We start from the raw sequence: 21,870 nt of genomic DNA, 5'->3' as shown, positions 1-21,870 counted from the left end.
CACAAAATATGAGGAGAGGCAGTAAGGGAAGACATGCACCAAACAGCCCAGAGACTGGGAATCAGTCCCACGACCAGTGTGGCACAGACCACAGCCTACTCTACCTGTGGAGCTAATCCAGTAACCATAAAATCAGATTTTTTTCTCTGACTTGTCAGGTTAATGTGGCTTACATTAAGTGTAATGAGACATTTTTTTGACTAGGAATTAAACAAAAACACTTTGAAATACACTTCAATACACTGAGTGTTTGTGGTAAAAGTGCTGTGATAAGTAGTCGTGTTGTCTAAAAGGGGTCTGGGACCTTTCATGCACAGCATGCTCCTGATGCACCAGAAACAGAGCAGGTATGGGCCTTGGACATACAGTATAAGTGCTGCTTGTTTGCTTTCTTGCAGACTAATCAGTGACTAATTAACACCAGGGAGAGCACGGGAATACAATTATCAACCTGGCAGATGAGAAAACCTGCTGTGCTGTGAGTCCTGATCACAAAGCCACACTACACTGCTGTATGCATGGAGAGATGCTGTCAACTATTAACAGAAAATATGTGATCTTTGCAAGTCATTTGAAGATGCATTCTCAGTTTTTGTTCTTAAAAAGTCCCAAACCAACACCTACTTTTGACTCAGCATATTTACAAAAGCGATAAAAGCTGCTGTAGAGGCTTTGATCTAAAAGAAGTGTTTAATTTTTGCATTTGAACTAGGAAGATGCTGAATGTGCTGGATATAAAAGATCCCACCTGATGTTTGGACTCATTAAATGGCACTTTTTTTCTGTAACTGCTGATTTTAAGGTCATCTAAAGTGGATCTAAAATTAAACATGTAAAAACTGAATGATAAAATACAAGAGTAACATAATGGTTATGGTTCTTTTGCCCAATTATGTTAAGAAATTGCTGCATGTTGCATGTCTTTATTGGACCAGCCATATCAGTGGTTAACCCAAACAGATGAGGGATGCCCTTTCAATGTTAGGTAATGTAGCAAAATCTACATAAAAAAGATATCATCAGTAACATATTATGTCTATTTATTAGTAGTGAACATGAGCTTACAGAACAGTATAAAATATAAAAATCTAATTACAAACAGCTAACACCTAGACAGAAATGACAGTACAGAAACAAAAGTTTTAAAGTAGTATACAGGGTGGTTTGTGTTTGTTTGAGTTCAGGAGGGAACCCAGATATTGCCGTGCGTGTCGGGAGCCTGGCTGTATGGTATGTTCCATATCCATGGCTGATCTGAGGACAGAGGAGGATGAGAAGTCAGTAAAATTAAACTTGAGTGCATATAAATAATCAAGACGTTACATTAGATATAAAGATAGTCTGCTATGGTGCCGCCTCAAACTGTCAGAGTGAAAGCTGTATGCTGTTTTCCCACATGTATGAAACATCTGAGAAATTCCCAAATTTGGATCTTTTCCACTCTTCTGTTGATAGTATGACTGCATCAGATTACATTCAGCACTGGTTTGGGCTCGCCACCTTATCTTCAGTGTTTCATAATACCAAGACATTTTGGACAATGCTACAGTCATGGACGAAAATGTTGGCACCCCTGGAATTTTTCCAGAAAATACACCATTTTTCATACACATGTTTATTGCCTTTATGTGCATTAGAGCAATAGAAAAAATTCGAAGAAAAAAGCCAAAATTGACACAATTTTACACAAAACTCAAAAAACGGGTCGGACAAAATTGTTGGCACCCTTTTAAAACTGTGGGTAAATAATTTTATTTCCAGCATGTGATGCTCATTTAAGCTCACCTGTGCCAAGTAACAGGTGCTGGCAATCTAGAAATCATACCTGAAGCCAGTTAGAATGTATAAAAGTTGACTCAGCCTTTGTGTTGTGTGGCTGTGTGTCAGACCAAGCATGGAGAAGAGAAAGAGGAGCCAAGAACCATCTGAGGACTTGAGAAGCAAAATTGTGGAAAAATATGAACAACGTCAAGGTTAAAGGCCATCTCCAGAGATCTAGAAATTCCTTTGTCCACTGTGTGTAATATAATCAAGAAGTTTATAACCCATGGCACTGTGGCTAATGTCCCTTGACGTGGACGAAAGAGAAAAACTGACAAAAGTATGCAACACAGGATAGTTGGAATGGTGGATAAACATCCTTAGTCAACTTCCACACAAATTAAGGCTGCCCTGCAGACTCAGGGTGCAAAAGTGTCAGCTCGAACCATACGTCGTAATCTGAATGAGATGAAGCGTTATGCCAGGAGACCAAGTAGAACCCCACTGCTGACAAAGAGACATAAAAAAGCCAGACTGGAGTTTGCAAAAATGTACCTGAGTAAGCCTCAATCCTTCTGGGAGAACATTTTGTGGACAGATGAGACTAAGGTAGAACTTTTTGGAAAAGCATGTCATTCTCCTGTTTACAGAAAATGGAATGAGGCCTACAAAGAAAACAACACAGTACCTACAGTCAAACATGGTGGAGCTTCAAGAATGTTTTGGGGTTGTTTTGCTGCCTCTGGCACTGGGTGCCTTGACTGTCTGCAAGGAATCATGAAATCTGGAGACTATCAAAAAATTGTGGGCTGCAATGTAGGGCCTAGTGTCAGGAAGTTGGGTCTGCATCAGAGGTCATGGGTGTTCCAGCAGAACAATGACCCAAACATACCTCAAAAAGCACCAAGAAATGGTTGGAGACAAAGCTGGAGAGTTCTGAAGTGGCCAGCAATGAGTCTGGATGTAAATCCCATTGAACACCTATGAAGAGATCTCAAAACTGCTGTTGCAAGAAGCACCCTTCAAATCTGAGAGACCTGGAGCAGTTTGCAAAAGGAGAGTGGTCCAAAATTCCAATTGAGAGGTGTAAGAAGCTTGTTGATGGTTATAGGAAGCGATTGATTTCAGTTATTATTTCCCAAGGGTGTGCAACCAAATATTAAGTTGAGAGTGTCAACAATTTTGTCCGGCCCATTTTTTGAGTTTTGTGTAAAATTATGTCAATGTTGTCCTTTTCCTTCAGATTTTTTGTGTTGTTCCAATGCACATAAAGGCAATAAACATATGTATACCAAAACATTTGTTGACTGCAACAATTTCTGGGAGAAATGATGTATTTTCTAGAAAAATTCCAGGGGTGCCAACATTTTCGTCCATGACTGTACACTTCCAACTTTGTGGAAACAGTTTGGTGAAGACCCTTTTCTATTCCAACATGGCTGTGCCCCTATGCACAAAACAAGGACTATAGAGACATGGTTTGATGAGTTTGGAGTGGAAGAACTTGACTGGCCTACACAGAGCTCTGACCTCAACCCCATCAAGCACCTTTGGAATGAACTGGAATAGAAATTGTGAGCCAGGACTTCTGATCCAACATCAGTGTCTGACCTCATAAATGCTCTACGGAATGAATGGGCACAAATTCCAACAGAAACACTCTAAATTTCTTGGAAAGCCTTACGAGAAAAGTGGAGGCTGTCAAAGCTGCAAAAGGGGGGTAACTCCATGTCAAAGTACATGTATTCAGGCGACTGCATACTTTTGTCCATAAAGTGTATTTTAAAGCAAGTCCATTCAACTTAAATTCTGTTCTTTTTTCTACACAGCTATGGTTTTAGTTGTAAGTCTGTTGTGTAATTCCTTTAAGTACCACAAGATGTCACTGTAACTGCAGTCTAACCTAAACCTTCAGCACTAGTAAGTCAAATGAGGTAACAGCAGTAAGTTCATAAATCAAGAAAGAAAGAAGATAAGAAAGGAGAAATACATCAAAAAAAGAAATGTAAGTTTTCAGCTTAAGACCTTCCATAATTAAGTGTTAAAAGTATTATTACAGAAAGCATTATTTTGTTTTTGACTGTCTTCACACTTTAAAAGATCAATTTTTAACTGCAGGTTTATCTGATCCAAATACTGAATGAGAAAAGAGCAGAGGTATGGATAATAATGATCTTGGCTTAAATGCATGCAAACACTCTTTTGTACCTTTAGGAGAGTAGCATGAAGGTGGCAGGTCAAAAGGCACTGGAAAACCAGAAGAAGAGGAGGAGGAAGAAACAGGAAATGGGTTTCTGTGAACAGGGAAAGTCTTCATGTTCTGGAAAGAGATAACAATAAAACAAATATTTATGCAGTTTTACTGTTATGACGCACATTAAGACTTTATTTATACATTTCCAGAGCAATAAAACAAAAACACTTGTCCTTACGAAGGCAGAGGGTATGAAGAGGACTCCCAGCTCATATGATCGAACCATCACCTGGGTGTTGTTCTTCTCTAGTGCACCCCACGCTGCTTTGGACAGGTTGGCACTGAAACGCACAAACAATCATGGTTTATTTAGCTGCATGGAAGTACAGAAACCGGAAGAATACATGCATCAATTTCCTGTGATAACAAGTGAATTTGAGTTATTTTCTTGAGATTTGGACTTAATTATCTCATAAATTTGAGATTAAAACACCAGTTTCCCTGTGATAACAACTCAATTATAATTGTTTTGACAAGATCTCAACTTGATTTAATGTAATCCTGGGATAACAAATCTGACATTCCCATCAAAGCATATTAACTTATTATTAGTGTATTATCTTCAAGGGAAAAAAAAGCTTTTTGTTTTAATAGCAGGATACATTTCTGTTGATCTAGAAAACGAACAGATCATTTTAATGAACCACAGTGAGAGGAGGAAGTAAGTTTAAAAACTCAAAAAAAGTCCAAAGATAAATTTCTCTTGAAGAATTTAAGCTGTTTTGAAAAAAGTGTGAGAAGTTAACCTCTGCTGCACAGTGAGAGGGCACTTTGTTCTTATGACTCATCAATCTATAATGGAATTTTAAATCTATATATGAAGGTTTTTGAAAGTAAGAGGCCCCAACAAGGTGATCTTTGGCATCTTGACTTATTTGTGTTGTTTGTCTCTGCAAATAAAAAAATTGATTTTTAAAAAAGTATTTTGAAAAGAAAAATCTGATCATTGTTACAGAAAAGAAAAACTTTACTCTTTGCATTTTTATCTTTTTTATATTAAAACTTTTATCCATGCTGTTAAATTAATATTAATGCTAAAAAGATGAGGGGAAACACCAAAATAAACTGCCTGCTTTTTCAAATTGTTATTTGTCCCCAGTTTCAGTATAGGACATACCTGTAGGTATAAATCACCTTGTATGTTTGCAAAAATAGACATCAAAAAGTCTCTCATATAACAAATGATTATATATGAAGGCAGCACAAACCTTGTGACAAGGAACCAGGCGAGCTGAGAGAAATCTGGAGATGCCCTCATGTACGTCTTGATGTGTGGCATGGCGTGACTCCTTCCTGTTGTATTCGCCTTCCAACGGCTGCAAAAACACAACATACATGGGTTTTTATCATTAAATTTGAGGGAATGTATGACTGTGGGTAGAGCTGTGTATACTGTAGTATTTCCTACATTTAAATTAAAATGTATGCAGGGCTATTCCACAATTTCTGGCCAATCATCACACGAGAGGATAATTTATGAACAGAGTGCAGGTACAAAATGAAAAGAATGAAAAGTAAAAAGCTGACATCATGACAAGCAAACCTTTTTTACTGCCGTGTTCTTATTTATTAGCAGTACTGTAATGCTTTTGTCCAGGACTCTTACTCGAGAATTGATAATCCAGACCTGGCTCTGAATAATGACTGCATACAGACAAGAAGATGGAGACTCAGGCTTAGCCATTAACAGTTAGTTTCAGGAACTGAAAGGATACAGTAAGTGCTTAGTGAATAAATTATCCCTTTTTGTTGGTGCCCATCAGTCAACTATTCCAACCAAAGGGCCACAAAAAGACTCGAGATCCAAAGACTTTACTAAACAATGCATGTACTTTACGGACTAGTTGAATAAAGTCTACTTTTGTGAAGAAGAAGTAAACTTACTGGAAGTAAGAGTGGAGCCAGAGTTGTTTCTGAGCCGTTTGGATGCTGTAGGGCAGAGAGCCTCCCGCTGAAAACAAACACATATTACAAACAATGCTACATTAACTGAACAATTAGTGAAACGCTCTCATGCTGGGGGCAGATCATGACATTCAAAAATTACCATGCACTGCCAAAATGATGACCTGTTGGCAGAAATGTATATTTAATAGATAACTGTTTTTACAATGTTACAATGTTACAATGTCATTTAGCAGACGCTTTTTTTAATCATTCTCACCTGGATAGCCCTCTAAACTTGTCCTCACATCTTCAACTGATGGATACACCTGCAAAACAGCCATGCAGAATTGAGTTGTTTAGAAGTTATCATATAGGGGCATGACATTAATTCTTAACCTGACACACCAGATGGATTTGTTTCACACATCCATCTGGTAAACCTCTAGTACACAGCGTTTGGGAAAAGGCAGAGCCTTTGAAAAAAACTTGGAGTGTGGTTGGATGAACGTTCTGTCTGTCACATCTTTACGGGCCAATCAGAGCAACAAAACACGTGACGTAGCAGCTAGCAAGGTGCACCCCTATTAAGGAGAAAACTCCTTAGAGAACTGCATAATGCGAACCATGGCGACTGTAGACATGTCGGTACACGATGTTTGTCATTTTTGAAAAGAAAACAACTCACTCCTGCTGTCACAGAGCGACTGCTAGCTGAAAGTCATTAAGAACACAATGCCAGTCCTACATTCGCCCACTTTAGTGCACTCTAGTTTCAGCCAAAAGACACAAAGCAATTTTGACACTCTTTATTAATTTGAGAAAACCAAAACATGCCATAAATTATGTTTTTTTAATTGTTTAAGGAACAAAACAACAAAATGGCTTGAAATCAGGTTCTTGCCATTGTTTTCTAACCTACTGCCATTCAATCTGAAGGCTTGTTTTCCCCCAAATGGGGGCGTGGTCACAGTGGAAAGCAGGAATTGACGTTGCACTGCTCTTTATCCATAGAACTGTATTATTTTGTATCGTCTTCATAGCATTTAAATGTCAAATCCAACAAGCTACAGCCTGTATGAAGCTTCTGTTGGAGGAACATACCAGGTGTATAGGGGGGTCTGGGCGAAGAGATGACTTCCCCAGCATGGTCATGGTGCGCTGAAACTCCCCTGCCAACCATTTGGTCTTATCCAGCCCCATGGAGCCAATACTGGAGAACTGACCAATCACAGGCCACCTCTCCTCGCCGGGGACAGGATCTGTGTGGTCATACAGTAGCTAAAACAGATCAAAAGCAGACAAGAAAAGGAATGACACATAAATGATGATTGTTAAATTTCACAAATTCTAAACTTTCCATCATTGTCCCTTTAAGCCCCACTACCTTGCATTTCTATATTTCTATTTTCCTAGGTTATTGGCATGCTGCAGTGAGACTTATTCCAATTGACCATGGTGCAACAAGCAAATACTTCAGATATTTCCTTGTAAATTTAGAGCTCCAGTGAGGTGTTTTTGGCTGGTTTTAAAAGATTCGACTCAATATTCATTTGATTATGAATGACTAAAAGGTGCAGATGACCTAATGGTTAGGTCACACCCCATGTACACAGGCGGTCTGGGATCAAATCAGGCCTTTGGCTCCTTTCCCACATACTCTCCCCCCACTCTCTCATCCCTGTTTCAGAAACAGGAAAACAGGGATGAGAGAGTTATACTTCTAAACAAATTCATGAAAGTACAAAAATCATCTTCTCTTAAAGTAAAAATGAATACATGACAAGGTACACAGAGATAAGAGAGAGTTCTGATAACTTGGGAGAAAGAAGAGAGATCAGAGTAATTTTTACCTTCCTCAGCCTCAGGTGACCCCAGCGATCCATGTCTGAACCCACATACCTCCCTGGAGTCGAGCCGACCAAATAAACTCTGAAAACATTATAAGATAACTGTCATTAGGTCTTGAGATTTACAAAACTAAAGTCTATAGAAGATGCTCATTACTTATGTTAACCTGGTTTCTGACAGGTCGTGCTCTTTGATACGTTGTATCCACTCCTCCAGTTCAGGTGCTCTGTATGATGCCAGATACTCCAGCAGGTCCCTCTTAAAGAAGGTTGGCGACTCACCTGCACTCTCACTGCTGCCCTTTGGTAACCGAGGAAACAATGGGCTCATCCACATCCTGGTTGCAAAATATCAAGCAGCATAAATGCCTAGAGAACTACTTTCTTTCTGCTAATGTAACTGCACATACTACCTCTTGATTTAAAAAAGTGTAATTACACAAACAAAGGACTCACCCTTGTGTTTTCTGGTACCAGTCGGCTCTGATAAGGTTGGAGGTCAAAATGATGACCCTGAAGCCTTCTTCGTACCACAGCAACATCATCTTTCTGTGAAAAGGCAGAAAACAAACATATAACTTAAATACGAAAGAAAAACTCCTGTGCTATCTTCAAGGTAAGACACCTGAAGGATGAGCTATTGGTGCTTACACGCTGCCCTTTGATGGTGGCATATTTCCACCTGTTGCCCATCATGTGCAAAGTCTAACATGAAGGGTTGGAATAGTAGGTTGAGGTCGTAACTCCCCTGATCCACACTCATAAGTACTGGTGGAGGCATAATGCAGTGCATGCTCTGACAACATGTGATTTCAAGGTGGTAGGGTGAGACAGCAGCGCGTATGTATATGAAGCTCCCACTCTGTCTACATGCCAGGCCTCTTACACTTCCACATTGCTGTTACTGCAATCTGAATCTACAAACTGAGACATCAAGATCACCCTGTTTTGAATGCAATCTGCAAAGGTTAAATGACAGCAAAACTTTGCTGTGGTGCTGTTGCAAAACAGCAATCTGTAAGTGGTTTGTAAGGCAAGACTAGAAGGTGAGCTGCTCAGTTGTTGAGAGAGTGCTTCGTCTATTACGTGAATCTTCCTATCCCTATGCTCATTGGTGGAACATGGTAAATGCTGTCATCCATGTAGCGGGAATAACATCCAGAAAAAAATAGAGAATGGCAGGAAAAACATGCTTACGTGTGGTGAGTCCCAAAAGCAATGTCCAGCTTGGCCTGTCAGAAAAATAACACATGGATCCCATTAAACCCTGAGTGTTTGCACCATTAGCAGAATTGCAGTGCAGATTAAACTGTTGTTTCAACAACTGTCGCCTGTATCTGTGAGTTCGTACCTGGCAGAATCGAACATGTGGAAAAGGCTGAGCCTGCTGGACAAGCCGAGCTTTGGCCTCCCTCTTGTCTCCATGGACTATCAAAACTGGACGATCCCTGTAAACAAGACCAGAAAAAAAGGTCTGTGCATGTTTCAATGGATTTTAACAGGCATCATTACTTTTCTTACTTTGTATGAACTTGTATCGACCACAAATGGAGTGATCTAAATTTACAGATTCTACATAAAAATGCAGAATCAGTTTAATTTGGTCTGGATTTCAGTGTGGGAAGTGTCTGGTCATGGTTTGTCATAAGTTTAAATCTGAGTGGTACTTGCCAGTTATTGGCTCTGGTGCATGCATGTGAAAGCCCATCATTTGTCCAATTCACAGTGCCATTAAGTTGCTGATTGGACAGTGAACAATACAGTGCATGGAATGCCTTTGCCACACACAATTCACCAGAAATACACTATATTGCCAAAAGTATTCCTCACCTGCCTTGACTCACATATGAATTTAAGTGACATCCCATTCTTAATCCATAGGGTTTGATATGACGTTGGTCCACCCTTTGCGGCTGTAACAGCTTCAACTCTTCTGGGAAGGCTTTCCACAAGGTTTAGGCCAGGTTCAAGTTCATCCACACCAAACCGTCTCATCCATGTCTTTATGGACCTTGCTTTGTGCACTGGTGCACAGTCATGTTGGAACAGGAAGGGTCATCCCCAAACTGTTCCTACAAGGTTGAACTCTAAATGCTTCAGCATTCAGACTTCCTTTCACTGGAACTAAGGGGCCAAGCCCAGCTCCTGAAAAACAACCCCACACCATAATCCTCCCTCCACCAAACTTTACACTTGGCACAATGCAGTCAGACAATTACCGTTCTCCTGGCAACCGCCAAACCCAAACTCGTCCATTAGATTGCCAGATGGAGAAGCGCGATTCGTCAATTCAGAGAACGCATCTCCACTGCTCTAGCGGTCCAGTGGAGGCATGCTTTACACCACTGCATCCAATGCTTTGCATTGCACTTGGTGATGTATGGCTTGGATGCAGCTGCCCGGCCATGGAAACCCATTCCATGAAGCTCTCTACACACTGTTCATGAGCTAATCTGAAGGCCACATGAAGTTTGGAGGTCTGTAGTGATTGACTCTGCAGAAAGTTGGCGACCTCTGCGCACCATGCGCCTCAGCATCCGCTGACCCCACTCCATCATTTTATGTGGCCTACCACTTGGTGGCTGAGTTGCTGTCATTCCCAATCACTTCCACTTTGTTATAATACCACTGACAGTTGACTGTGGAATATTTAGGACCGAGGAAATTCCATGACTGGACTTGTTGCACCGATGGCATCCTATTACAGTACCACGCTGGAACTCACTGAGCTCCTGAGAGCGACCCATTCTTTCACAAATGTTTGTAGAAACAGTCTGCATGCTTGATTTTATACACCTGTGGACACAGAAGTGATTGGAACACCTGATTTCAATAATTTGGATGGGTGAGTGAATACTTTTGGCAACATAGTGTATCAGTAAGACAGCTTTAGTTACCAGAGACCCCTATATAGACAAAAGTATTTGGACACCTGGCCATTACACCAGCAGGGACAGTGATGACACTTTATCAAAATACATGCACCTTAAAATGGAGTCCCCCTCCCTCCCTTTGCAGCTTTAACAGCCTCCACTCATCTCAAAGGCTTTCCAGAAGATTTTGGAGTGTTTTTTTGTGGGAATTTGTGCTCATTCATCCTGTAGAGCATTTATGAGGTCAGGCGAGACGAGACAAGAAGCCCTGGCTCACAATCTCTGTTCCAGTTCATTCCAAAGGTGCTTGATGGGGTTTAGAGCGTAGTGGTCTACGATGGACCGTGCAGTAGCAATCGCCGACCCATATGCTGGGGCTTTGACTGGTTCGGTTTAGGCATTTAAATCCGACTGGTTAGGTTTAGGGTCAGCCTGTCGGTGAGTGGATAGAGCTGAAATTTCGTCGTGGGTATTATACGTCATGACCCAGCGTAGAGGTTCACCGGCTCAGGCAATATACGTCACGCCCCAGCGGAGAGGTCCGCCGGCTCGGGCAATATACGTCACGCCCCAGCGTAGAGGTTTCGCCCCAGCGTAGAGGTCTCCAACCGAACGCCCCAGCATAGCGGTTTTCCCGAGGGCTGCAGCCAGATGCCTCTCCAAAAAGGGGACAAGCCCAAACCCTGGAAAACAGCTCCATACCATTATCACTCCTCCACCTAACTTTACAGTTGGCATAATGTAGCCAGGCAGATAACGTTCTCCCGGCATCCACCAAACCCACACCTGCCATTCCAATTTACACATTTCCACTGCTCCACAGTCCAGTGTCAGTGTGCTTTACACCACTCCATCTAACACTTTGCACTGGGTTTGGTGATGTGAGGCTTGCATGGCTAGCACACAGCTGCTCAGCCATGGAAACCCATTCCATGAAGCTCCCACCGCACAGTTTTTGTGCACACATTAATGACAGTGTAAGAACTTTTCAGCTATGGAATCAGCACAGCACTGGGGACATACCATGCACTCTAGCAGTAGACCCAGCTCTGTGATTTTTGGTAGTCTTCTGCTTTGGGGCTGAGTTGCTGTTGTTCCTAAATGCTTCCACTTTCTCACAATATCACTTACACTTTACTGTGGAATATCCAGCAGGGATGAAATTTCTTGAACTGTCATAATGCAAAAGTGGTATCCTTCACAGTACCACACTTGAGCTCTTCAGAACAACCCATTTAGTATCACAAATGTTTACAAATGGAGACTGCATGGCTAGGTGTTTGATTTTATACATCTGTAGCAACAGGTCTGATTGAAACACTTGAACTCAATCATTAACAAGTGTGGACAAATAATTTTAAGTTAACAATCTCATAATCACTTCTTGGATGAGGATATACCTCTATTGCCTCCTTGAAGATTTTTACATGCACTTTACATAATTTGTTACACATAATGTCAAGAACAACACACAGCGTGGCACTTTCATCAGTGTAATTTGAGCAAAAAAAAAGCAGGACTTACCTAAACTCTGGTGGGTACTGCTTTACCATCCAGGCAATATCAAAGCAGTAGTTGAACTATGAGGACAGAGAGTAGACTGGTATTAAAGGGCCATTTAATCTTAAACGTCTACTGCACACATTTTAATGGCATTATTATCATGGTATTATTATCATATTAATGATATGCGAGTCTACAGTCATAAACTGGTTGGAAACGGGGCTAATCAAATAGCTGGTACCAACACTGCCATAACAAAAAACATCCTGCAGGTGGGGCTAGATAAATGATTTCAAAATGTGCTCCCACATTTCTTTACACACTGACCTGTACTGACTCTTTCAGGGTCCCAAACAATGGAGAGAGGATGTCTAGATGAGGAAAAGACATGAAAATTAAAGCATGACATTGTAGTACTGGCAGACTAAGGATCCTCAGATTGGGATCAGATAATACAATAGAGGAATTTTAAACTCAACTATGTAGACACTGAAACCGAGTTCAATACCACAGTGACAAAAACCAAACCCCTTGGCACCCAACATTGGGAAGCGTCTTTTTTTTAAGTTATTGAAAATTGTAAGCAAATTCCTGCACACTGTCTAAACTGTCTTGGTAACTTCTTGGTACCAAAACTTTGCCAACAAATTAGTTTCATTTAGAAAGAGCATTCTCTCTTTCTCTAACAAAACCTGTTGGTTTAAAATATGACAATATTTTTTTATTGTTTTATACTATTTTTTTTTATGTTACTGATCAATAGAAACAAGGATTGTTTTGTTTTAAACATATGGTATAGACAGGTACTGAAGAAAAAAATGTATACCAATCCTTAACCAAATTAAACAGTTTGTTAAGAGAAATGTATCACAGGAAAAGAAACTAGGTATCCTGATTTTAACGTAGGCTTTATAGTGCCTATAAAAAGTATTCACCCCCTGGATGTTTTATGCTTTCATTGATTTAAAAAATTAATCATGTCAATATAGTTTGGCTTTTTTATGAAATGAAATTACAAATAAAAAGTCTTTCTTTCTACAAAGAAATGTGAATTATACAAAAATATGTAAAGTAAAATAAGTGACAGCATAAAATGTTCACCCCTTTTTATTCAACAGAGGTCCAGTCTCATAATTAGTGAAATAGGGATCGCCTACGTGTGGCAAATGTGTCTCAAGTGATTATAGTATAAAGACACCTGTGTCTGGAAGGTCCAGTCAGTGTTCCTGGCTACCATTGCACCATGAAGACAAAAAAACATTCCAAGCAACTCAGAGAAAAGGTTAGTGAAAAGTATAAGTCAGGTGATGGATACGAAAAAAATTCCAAGGCACTGAACATCCCCCGAAGTCCAGTTAAATCCATCATCAAGAAATGGAAGGAATATGACACGTGTAAATCTGCTTAAACCAGGCCGTCCTCACAAACTGAGTGACCATGCAAGAAGGAGACTAGAGAGAGGCCACCAAGACACCTATGACTACTCTGAAGGAGTTACAAGCTTCAGCAGCTGAGATGGGAGAGACTCTGCATCTGCATACTACTGATTTTAGATGTAAACCTTAGATATAAAGCACGGTTCTGCTGCCTTAAATGTTGAGGGAAACTGTGTCACATGGATGTAGTCTCAGTGACATCAATCTCTGGTTTCTAAAGAAAAGTTCTGAAGCAGACCAATGGCAGTCATCTTGGAAATGCTATCTCAAAGTACTTTTGATTGAACAAGCAAACACAAGGAGCTGAGCAGTCTTCTGACAAAGACAATTCAGCCACAACTTTAGTTCTACAAAAGTATGATTCATTAATCAAAATGGATAGGTTATTCAGACAAATTCAGCACTACAGAGTTTTAACAAATTAAAACAACATGCTATACAGAGGTTTTTACATTTTTGTGCAAAGCTTAAAGCTTTTGTTTACTTCTGTAACAAAAATTGACATTTTAACCAAGCAACAATTTCCTGTTAAAATACGGCACCAATTTGTACATGTGTGTAAGACCTTCCACTTAAGCCTTGCTCTGAAAGACCTTGAAGTCTCATGCTAAAATGCTCTTTCTGACTAACAAGTGGGTGCCTATGGTTTACCAGTAGGCATTGTCTCCACCTCACTGTCTGTTGCTAGCTTGACATACAGTCAGATAAACCTCAACAGTAGTTGGAGTTCAAAACTCAGATTTAGAGGTAGCGGGGTGTCACCATTGAGAAAACGTGCATGTTTTACATGGACCTTATGGGCATTAATTGGTTTCTGCAGCCAGGATCAAGTGAAAACTCATGGGACTACAGCTTTTATGCACCTTTACATCGGCTTAATTCTCTAACACAGAGGTTCCCACTTGACGAATTTCTCCTTACCTCTGATGTGTAGAGCTCCAGTGTTGTACTTCTTGTCCAGCCCTGTCACTTTGTTGAGGTAAAACCTGTATGGGTCATTTAAACAAGGAGGACTGGATTCAAAGAAGTCCTCTGGTTCATCGATGTAGTAAACCCGGCCATGAGGACTCGGCGGGCGCTCATTCGCTACCTTTACTTTTTTCTTTTTTGGGCTAGGAGGAGCTTTCTTTGGTGGGTTACTGACATTGTTCTTCTTCACATCTTCATCATCATCACTGTCAGAGAGAGCCCAGCCTGACCCCTCTGACACCTCTTTATTCCTCTTCACAGCTACTGATGAAGTGCTTTCAAACTTCACTGGATTTGACAGGTTCATTGCTGCTGATTGTCTGGCCTCAGAGCCAATAACAAGCGAGGACACAGGGGGGTTATCTGGCTGTGGTTTAAGATCCACAGAGGGTCTCTCGGGTTCCAGTTTGGGGCTGGGAGTACTAGAAGACCAGCGGGAACTGTTATTGGATGCAGGAGGTGGATAGGGCTTAGATGTTGACGTCCCAGAAGGAGGGAGGTCATCGTCGTCATCATCGCTGCTGGAGATGGTCCATTTTCCATGTTGACTGTCCTGAGACATGCCTGGTCACAAATACAGAAATATCAAACATCAGAAGTCAATCAGGGTAACACATAAGGTTGGCAAGCATTTCAGTAGTTTGATACATTTGGAGAGAATGTGATTTTAAAATTAAGAATCGCCAGTATTTTAATAAACAACAGTTTCCAAAAGTGACAAAGCTTAAAAATATCTGGCACAAAAAAGTAAGGAAATATGTGTTTGGAATTTATTTTTGTTGTAACAATGCTTCTTGGCAATAAATCTTATACTGTTGGAAAGCCTGTTTATTTCCATTTTAAATGTGCCAGATATCTAAAGAGTATGCGCCCATGAAAATTTTGCAAAATCTTCTCTGATGGTGACAAACTGCTTACTCTGCCATTGTCTCTTGTCTGGTAGTGTTTGGTGGGTTGGATGATTGAAGTTTGAAGACACAGGACATATTGTTAATTCAACAATTTATTCATTTAACAAACAGGAGCCACAGACAGAACCACAGACAGCCACAAGAGCCTGGCACCTCCTCCTCCTCATGCTGGTCAGCAGCCTGGTCACACACTGCTGTGGGATGGCATCCCATTCTTCAACCAGCATTTGTCACAAGTCAGCCAATGTGGTTGAGTTTGTCACCCTGGCACGAACAGCACACAAAAAGCTGATCCCACAAGTGTTCAATGGGGTTGAGGTCAGGATGGCTGGCAGGCCATTCCATCCCCTCCACTCCCGAATTCTGGAGGTAGTCTCTCATAAACCTAATTCTGTGGGGGCGTGTTATCATCTTGGAGGTTTCTTTGGTTTGGATCCAGACTGTGGAGATATGGATACAGGCTTTCCAACAGACTAAGATTTATTGCCAAGAAACACTGAACAACAAAGAAACAATCTACCAAACACAAATTTCTTTACCTTTTGTGGTAGGTTTATATAAACAAACTGGTGCCTTAGATATCATAAAATCACAAACACCTACATTAAAAATATTTGAACAGTGTGTAGGAGTTAACCAGTTAAACAATATCGGATGCCTGCGTTTTTGTTATTATGGCACTGATATCAATACCAGTATCAATATCAATATCAACTGACTTTGTACTAAATTTTTAAATACGTATAGTGACAACCCCAGTCAGGTATCTACACCATCTAACGAATAAACACAGATTAATTAAGGCCAAGACTAACTGTCAAACTGACAAAATTGTGCTGCAACTCTACTAACGTTTCCTGCGTTGATACTCCCAACCAGCTATAGATACAAGGATTGACGACCATAATATAAGTTGCACGACAGCGAAAAGCATTGTAATCTGATGGCGATTTATAATGTCATTGATATGAAACTCATAGGCACAGATTGAGTCATACGCGGTGGATGGCTGCCTGCAGGTGTTTTGGTGCAGGTTACAGCAGACACGTGCACGGTACAAAGAGAGTCATCAGCACTTCACAGGCTACACAAAACATACATTAACATTCACTAACACCATGCATGCTTGCACTGCTAACAGCTTTGCTCAACAAATCATGCACATGGACAATTTTATGTTAAAAATGATATAAACGGTTATATGTGACATGTGATAGTGTAATCGATGCGCGTGACGTTTCGTTTACCGAGCCAGGTAAATGCGCAGCGTGCACACTTTAACTGAAGTAAACAAAGATGAGTTTTCTCAAGCCACAGCAGCAGAAAGTTGATTCCAAGTCTCCAATCCACCAATGAAACACAACAATGTGCACACGGTGCCGAATGAATTTGAGTCCGGGCGGAAACTTAGTTCGCTGTGTTTTCTTTAGTTCCGCCATAAAGGCGGGATAATTTACGGTAAAAACTGAGTTGTATTTAAAATAGATATTAACCCTCAGATACCGTAAAAAGTGTTGTCCATGGCCTTATTCCAGTCCACAAATTGATACCATAATTAAATAGGAGTAATAATTTGTATTCATTGATATTTTGTCAAAATTTTCTAGCTTTAATTTTCTCATCAGCATGAGACCTGATAAGAAAATTTTAATTTTGACTAACTTAAGGAATTTAAACCTTTAAATGAAATTTATCGCATATAGTTCCTTTGTTTTTGATGAAAAACAATGATTGAAATTATTTTCATAATTTACAGGCAAACTCGACATCCCTTTAAGGGATTATGACCAGAGAAAAGGTATACCAGACTATTGTACTCAAGTAAAAGTAGTAACTCTGGTCAAAATATACTCAAGTAAAAGTAAAAGTATTACATTTGAAGTTTACTTTAAGTATTGCATAGACACTGAGTATGTATACTGTAGATAATCTTTCCTTATTGGCAAGAACAGGAGAATAGATCTCCATTCAGGCTGTTCAGGTAATGTCACACACCTCTATAATAAAGTTAGATACACAGCATATTGACAGTGTAAATAAAACCCAGATGAGTAAAATTAACACTTAAACTAGTTAAACTACACCTTTAAAAGAGTCAGACATTGATCAATTTGACAGATCTACAGCAACTCCTGAACAGCTGTGGCAAAGTGGGCCTCCTTCAAGAACAACATCATCTAAAGTAAAAACCTATGTCAGTGGATAACTTCACTCATGAGTCTCATACAAAAAATGACAACAGTCCACCAGAAACATGAGCAGAATAACCCCAGCAGGGATCACTGTGCAATAGACAACATCCAAACACAACTAAACTAAACGATGTGTCATACATTTGAATATTTGTACTTTATCTGCATAAAACAGGAGACATCAAGCAATCAAACTGGATCAAGAAAATATATTAAAATTCTAACTTTAATGGTTGACTAATGTCACAGAATAACACATCTTTTTAGCTTTGGGGTGGAAGTACTGGTGACCAATTCCTCTGTCATGGGATCTTTAGCTCCTTCCTGTTGTGGTTCCTTTAGCTGCTCTGAGGTCTTGACCTGACAGAGGCCTGTTGGAGGCTTCCATCTCTTCGATGGCCGAGATGATCCACCCTCTGGCCTCGAAAGAGCTTTGGTCATAGTCCATGAGTACGCAGACCTTGGAGTTCTCATTGAACCTCTTTTGCACAGCTTCAACCATGGAGGAGGCCGCTATGGTACAGACTGAGAGACAAAGGTCTCTGGGGTATGATCTAAACGCAGTGAGGTAGGGAGCTGCAGTTTTATGGAGCAGTTTTGCTATTTCAGCACTGACAGCTACTTTCTTCTTTTTGCTTACTGGTTCTTCCAGGATGAACTTAACGGCAGCTTCCACCACCACTGGTGCCAGGAGTGCAGCTTGTTTCTCAAGCTCTAAAACCTCTGCTGGCTTTGAATCCATCGCAGACAGAGCACCACTGGATGGCTCAACACCAACAAAAACCCTCAGCAGCCTCCTGAACAGAGCTGTGAGAAGGGGCTCCACATCCTCCTTTGCTTGTAAGCGTATGGCAGCCAAGAACATTTGAAAGCCCTCACGTGTGACCTTCAAGGACAGTGGGAATTAAGAGTAAGTGATTGAATGACACACAGGCACTTAAATGCTCACTCTGGACTTTGGTCCTAACCTCTCTGTTGAACTGCTGGGACAGATGCTTTTCCTCTTCTAGCATATTCATGAGCTCTTGCTCCATGTGCCAGAGGCAGAGGCGCCTCATTGATACCCAAGCCTGAAAACATCACAAAGTAATAAAAATTAACTGGGAGAAAGTTTGGGTTATATTTTATCAGTCAGATGAGGGGATACATGTCTATAAAATACTAATAAATAAATAAATACAGAAAACACAAATACATAGTTACCTTTGCCTAAACATCAGCACCACAGCTAACTTTGAAAAAGTCCTGAGAGACAAGGCAAGAAGGGCTTTTTACACTGTCCAAAGGAGGATCAAATAAGAACTTTAAATTCAAATCTGGATCAAAATCTTGGAATCGGTAATAAAGCCTGACTTTACCAAACTGGGACAAACATTAAAACAAGACTCTGCATGCAGAATTCTGTAAATCCATCCTACATGTCCAACAAAAAACACCAAATAATGCAGAGAGGAATTAGGATAATATCCTGACAATAAACCTGACAAGAGAGACCCAGAGGACGGGCCCTCCAAAGTTGTGATTTATTGATGATGTCAATGCATGTGTGTTGGATCTGTAGCACTGGTGCTAACATCCTGGCAAACAGTCACTTCGTTTTGAAGAAGCAAAGCACGTAAAGCTGTTATTGGGTTCTGATGATTCATTTGTACCATTTTTTAACATCTTTCGATTCTTTTTCAACCAATTTCTGCCACTTTTTTGCCATTTGAAACCCATTTTTTCTGCTTTTCCCTTTTTGCCACTTTTCCTCCATTTTGCCACTTTTTTCCCCGTTGTTGCCTATTTTTGCCACTTCTAAGCTATGCTTTAGCTAAAGCTAATGATGCTAAAGCGAGCCAGCGTTCACTAAAACAGGTCTATATATGATTTCATCCTGGATAAGACATCAGGCCTTTTTCTCTGGTTTATCTATGAAATGTTCTTACCATGTACTCTTACAAATGTAGTTATTTCATTAATGTGACTGCTAGACTTTGTTTTAAAGGTTTTATTTTTAAGTCTTAAATGTTGTACCGGCAAATTACGTCCCTTTTGTTCTAACAGATGCAGTGTGTCACTGTTGGTCTGCAAAACCAACATCTGTGGTCTGCAGCCAGACTCCTCTGCCAGTTTCAGGGTATATCACTGTGTTAAGTGATTTCATTTTAAGCAAACATGTTGTACGTACCTGTTCAGCATGGAGTCTTCTTCTTGCTCCCACTTTCTCCATCATTTCTCCAAACCTATAAATGCAATCATGAGGCATGTCATTGCAAACATGGGAACAGCTTTAAGTTTTGAATGGCACCAATGATTTTCCACATACTCCTCCATGAAATTTCTTCTGGCCAGCAGCCAGGCCTTCAAGTCTTTGATGGTTAAATGATCAGGAACCTCGTTTTGCTGCTTCAGGAGCAGAAACTGTCTCATCATCATTTTCTGAAAAGCAGAGTGAGATTAACCAAAAACCTAGACATGATGCTGAAAGGGAAATGTTTCACAGACTGTAGCGTGCCTGACCTCATTGTGACGATGCTGTCTCTCCTCCTCTGATAAAAAAAACATTTGTTGGTTCATTTTGAAAGAATCTAAGCTAATTTTCAGTGACAAAGCTGAGTTGTAACAATGGGAAAAATTTAAGAGCTAAAATAATTTACTTTTATATAGCCTAACTAAACATAGAAGTCAAGTGATGCTAGTTTGAACCTTAGACAGTTGCCAAGCAACCCAAACATTCTTCTGCTGTGCTATGATTGGCTGAAGACAAAATACCTTTTATTGTTCATTGGATTCAAAGCTGTTTTTAAATGAAAACAGAGGAGGACACTGACATAATCAGAAAAGATGCATTAAAAATCGTTTCTTCTATTGTTTTGTATTAACAAAACATAAAAGTCTGTCCGTCTCAGATTTGTCTTTAAGTTGTTATGTAGCAGATGGTGTTGTGAAGACTTGTTCAAATAAAACAGATTTTAAAAATGGCCTTTTATACCCAGAACTACCATGCAGTGAAATTTACCCCATATGAAAGCATTATTTTTACTCCATTTTCTTTAGTGCCAGTAACTAACCACTCTATCTTGGTATGAAAACACCTTCTGTTTATTGCTGCACCTACTCAGAGGCCAAGGATGCACTGACATGAATACTACAGGCAAAAAGTGTATCATAGTAAAATGTTCTCTGCTCCTAGGGAAGAAGAATCTGATATTAGGTAAGTTTCAGGACTCAGCATTCAATCCTGGGATGATTTTGTTTGTGTTTGTCACCTGGGCTCAGGAGAAAAAGAACTGGACAGCTCAGTGGTCCAAAATTGTGTTTTTGGATGAAAGAAAACTGCATTTAATTTGGAAATCTAGAGCCCAGAGTCTGGAGGAAGATCGAAGAGGCCCAGAATTCAAGAGCTTGAAGTCCAGCGTTTTTAGTTTTCCCAGACAGTGATGGTTTGGGGTGCCATGTCATTTGTTGCTGTTTGTGCACTGTGCTTTATCAAGTCCAGAGTCAAAGCTGTCAGTCATCTACCAGGAGCTTTTAGAGCACTCCATGCTTCCATCTGATGTGAAGTTTTATGGAAATGCTTATTTCCTTTTCCAGCAGGATTTGGCACCTCCCTACAGAGAAGCCAAAACTACAAGAAACTGGTTGACTGACCATGGTATTACTGTGTTTGATTGGCCAGCCAGCTGGCCTGACTTAACCTGACACACCAGATTGATTTGTTTCACACATCCATCTGGAAAACCTTCAATACTAAGCATTTGGAAAGGGCAGAGGATTTGAAAAACTCGGAGTGTGATTGGATGAACGTTCTGTCTATCACATCTTTACGGGCCAATCAGAGCAACAAAACACATGACGTAGCTGCGACCGAGTTGCGCATGTGCAGCTACTGAGGAATAACACAAAATTTGGCGACTATAGTCATGTCAGTACACGACTTTTGTTGTTTTTGAAAAGAAAACAACTCACGTCTGTTCTTTGTTCTTCTTTTAACGAAGAAATGTCATCAAGTTCTGATAATGTAATCTCTTCCGCCATAATTGCACAGGCCTCTTGTTGCTACTTGCTGACGTCACAACTCATGTCACCCCGTGCCTGAAAGTACTGCTCCTCGTCGCTGATATGTCCTGTCACTTTCTAACCGGGCCCAAACAGTTCAGATGGGAGGTTTGCAAGATGGATTGGCCAGTGAGAAACAAGGAAATGGGTGTATCCATCCGCTTTGCAAGAGTAGGCCTGACTTGAACCCCATAGA

General features: G+C 40.3%; 1 protein-coding gene across 1 annotated transcript; it reads right to left on the bottom strand.

Moving 5' to 3' along the window:
• Window positions 1-1,023: 1,023 nt before the first annotated feature.
• Window positions 1,024-16,829, bottom strand: tdp1 (tyrosyl-DNA phosphodiesterase 1). The gene is made up of 16 exons (XM_041814058.1): window positions 16,689-16,829; window positions 14,483-15,094; window positions 12,453-12,496; window positions 12,147-12,202; window positions 9,101-9,197; window positions 8,947-8,981; window positions 8,206-8,298; window positions 7,917-8,087; window positions 7,753-7,831; window positions 7,004-7,180; window positions 6,180-6,228; window positions 5,900-5,966; window positions 5,224-5,331; window positions 4,194-4,296; window positions 3,970-4,081; window positions 1,024-1,254 (listed from the first exon to the last, which is right to left on the bottom strand). The coding sequence occupies exons 2-16, from the start codon at window positions 15,090-15,092 to the stop codon at window positions 1,181-1,183; spliced, it is 1,875 nt and encodes a 624-aa protein (XP_041669992.1). The 5' UTR covers window positions 15,093-15,094; window positions 16,689-16,829; the 3' UTR covers window positions 1,024-1,180.
• Window positions 16,830-21,870: the final 5,041 nt, after the last annotated feature.

Source organism: Cheilinus undulatus, linkage group 1, assembly GCF_018320785.1.
Source record: "Cheilinus undulatus linkage group 1, ASM1832078v1, whole genome shotgun sequence".
Classification (NCBI taxonomy): domain Eukaryota; kingdom Metazoa; phylum Chordata; class Actinopteri; order Labriformes; family Labridae; genus Cheilinus; species Cheilinus undulatus.
Note: the sequence above shows the minus strand (reverse complement) of the source record. Positions and strands in the feature narration are given on the sequence as shown.

What these genes read in the sequence shown, in the direction of transcription:
- tdp1 (XM_041814058.1), bottom strand. Translation starts at nt 15,092, where the DNA reads ATGTCTCAGGACAGTCAACATGGAAAATGGACCATCTCCAGCAGCGAT. An exon ending in CAGTACCCACCAGAGTTTAG is followed by an intron (nt 9,198 to 12,146) that starts GTAAGTCCTGCT and finishes TCTTGTTTACAG; the next exon opens with GGATCGTCCAGTTTTGATAG. An exon ending in CACATGTTCGATTCTGCCAG is followed by an intron (nt 8,982 to 9,100) that starts GTACGAACTCAC and finishes TTTTTCTGACAG; the next exon opens with GCCAAGCTGGACATTGCTTT.